The sequence below is a fragment of the Frankliniella occidentalis genome, unplaced genomic scaffold, assembly GCF_000697945.3.
Source record: "Frankliniella occidentalis isolate FOCC.00 unplaced genomic scaffold, Focc_3.1 Scaffold1364, whole genome shotgun sequence".
NCBI classification, from domain to species: Eukaryota; Metazoa; Arthropoda; class Insecta; order Thysanoptera; family Thripidae; genus Frankliniella; species Frankliniella occidentalis.
In genome coordinates, this window is record NW_026268466.1 from 11,191 (window position 1) to 12,829 (window position 1,639).

Genomic DNA, 1,639 nt, shown 5'->3' on the forward strand with positions numbered 1-1,639 from the left:
AAATTGCCTCGTAATAGGTGTTAAAAAGTGCACCTCTGGAGGAGAGCCATTTCAGTGCATCTCATGCCCCAAGACGTATTCAGCACGCAGGAGTCTCCAGAGACATCAGCGGAAGCGTCATCCACGAACCGACACAGGAGGAGAACCAGAGCCATTTCAGTGCATCTCATGCCCCAAGACGTATTCAGCACTCAAGAGTCTCCAGAAACATCAGCGGGAGCTTCATCCACAAACCGACACAGGAGGAGAACCAGAGCGATTTCAGTGCATCTCATGCTCCAAGACGTATTCAGCACTCAGGAGTCTCCAGAAACATCAGCGGGAGCTTCATCCACGAACCGACACAGGGGGAGAACCTCGAGGAGAACCCGACGGAGAACCTCGAGGAGAACCAAAGCCATTTCAGTGTATCTCGTGCCCTAAGACGTATTCAGCACGCAGGAGTCTCCAGAGACACCAGCGGCAGCGTCATTCACGAACCGACACAGGAGGAGAACCAGAGCCATTCTCGTACCCCAAGACGTATTCAGCACGCAGTAGTCTCCAGAGACATCAGCGGAAGCGTCATCCACGAACCGACACAGGAGGAGAATCTCGAGGAGAACCCGAGGGAGAACCTCGAGGAGAACCAAAGCCATTTCAGTGTACCTCGTGCCCTAAGACGTATTCAGCACGCAGGAGTCTCCAGAGACATCAGCGGAAGCGTCATCCACGAACCGACGCAGGGGGAGAACCAAAGAAATTTCAGTGTATTTCATGCTCTAAGACATTTTCAGCACGCAGGAGTCTCCAAAGACATCAGCGGGAGCTTCATCCACAAACCGACACAGGAGGAGAACCAAAGAAATTTCAGTGCATTTCATGCTCCAAGACGTATTCAGCACTCAGGAGTCTCCAGAAACATCAGCGGGAGCTTCATCCACGAATCGACGCAGGGGGGGAACCAGAGCCATTTCAGCGCATCTCATGCCCCAAGACGTATTCAGCACTCAAGAGTCCCCAGAGACATCAGCGGAAGCTTCGTCTACAAACCGACGCAGGTGGAGAACCAGAGCAATTAAACTGCACCCTATGCCACAAGACATTTCGCAATTCTCAAAATTTGCGATTTCATCTCCGAATCCACACAGGAGAGAAACCGTTCGAGTGCTCTGTATGTACCAAGAAGTTCTCTCAAGCTAGCCGCCTGCGGAGACATCTGCGAGTCCACACTGGAGCAAAACCATTCAAGTGTACTTTTTGTCCCAAGACATTTGCTGTGCGTGAAAGTTTGCTATCACATCACCGAACGCACACTGGAGAAAAACCATTTGAGTGCACATTATGTACTCAGAAGTTCTCTCATTCCTCAGCTCTGCGACTTCACATGCGTGTTCACACAGGGGAGAAACCATTTAAATGCACCTTGTGTTGTAAGGATTTTCGCCGACTTGGTACCCTGAAAGATCATATGGGTGTCCATACTGGAGAGAAGCCGTTGGAGTGCACTTTGTGCTCAAAGAAGTTCAGATTGCCCTCCATGTTGAGGTCTCATCTTCGAATCCACAGCCAAGCTGGAGTAGAACAATATGAGTGCAAATTGTGTCACAAAAAATTTCCTCGATCTGACTATCTGTGGAATCATCTCCGAACCCATTCA

The 1,639-nt window shown here is 50.2% G+C and overlaps 1 protein-coding gene across 1 annotated transcript; it reads left to right on the top strand.

Moving 5' to 3' along the window:
* Nucleotides 1-4: 4 nt before the first annotated feature.
* On the top strand, nucleotides 5-1,636 carry LOC127751847 (zinc finger protein OZF-like; the record flags this gene model as incomplete). Its single annotated transcript, XM_052276005.1, has 1 exon — nucleotides 5-1,636. A coding segment is annotated over one exon (1,632 nt), but the record flags the coding sequence as incomplete, so codon positions are not given.
* Between the last annotated feature and the right edge of the window lie 3 nt (nucleotides 1,637-1,639).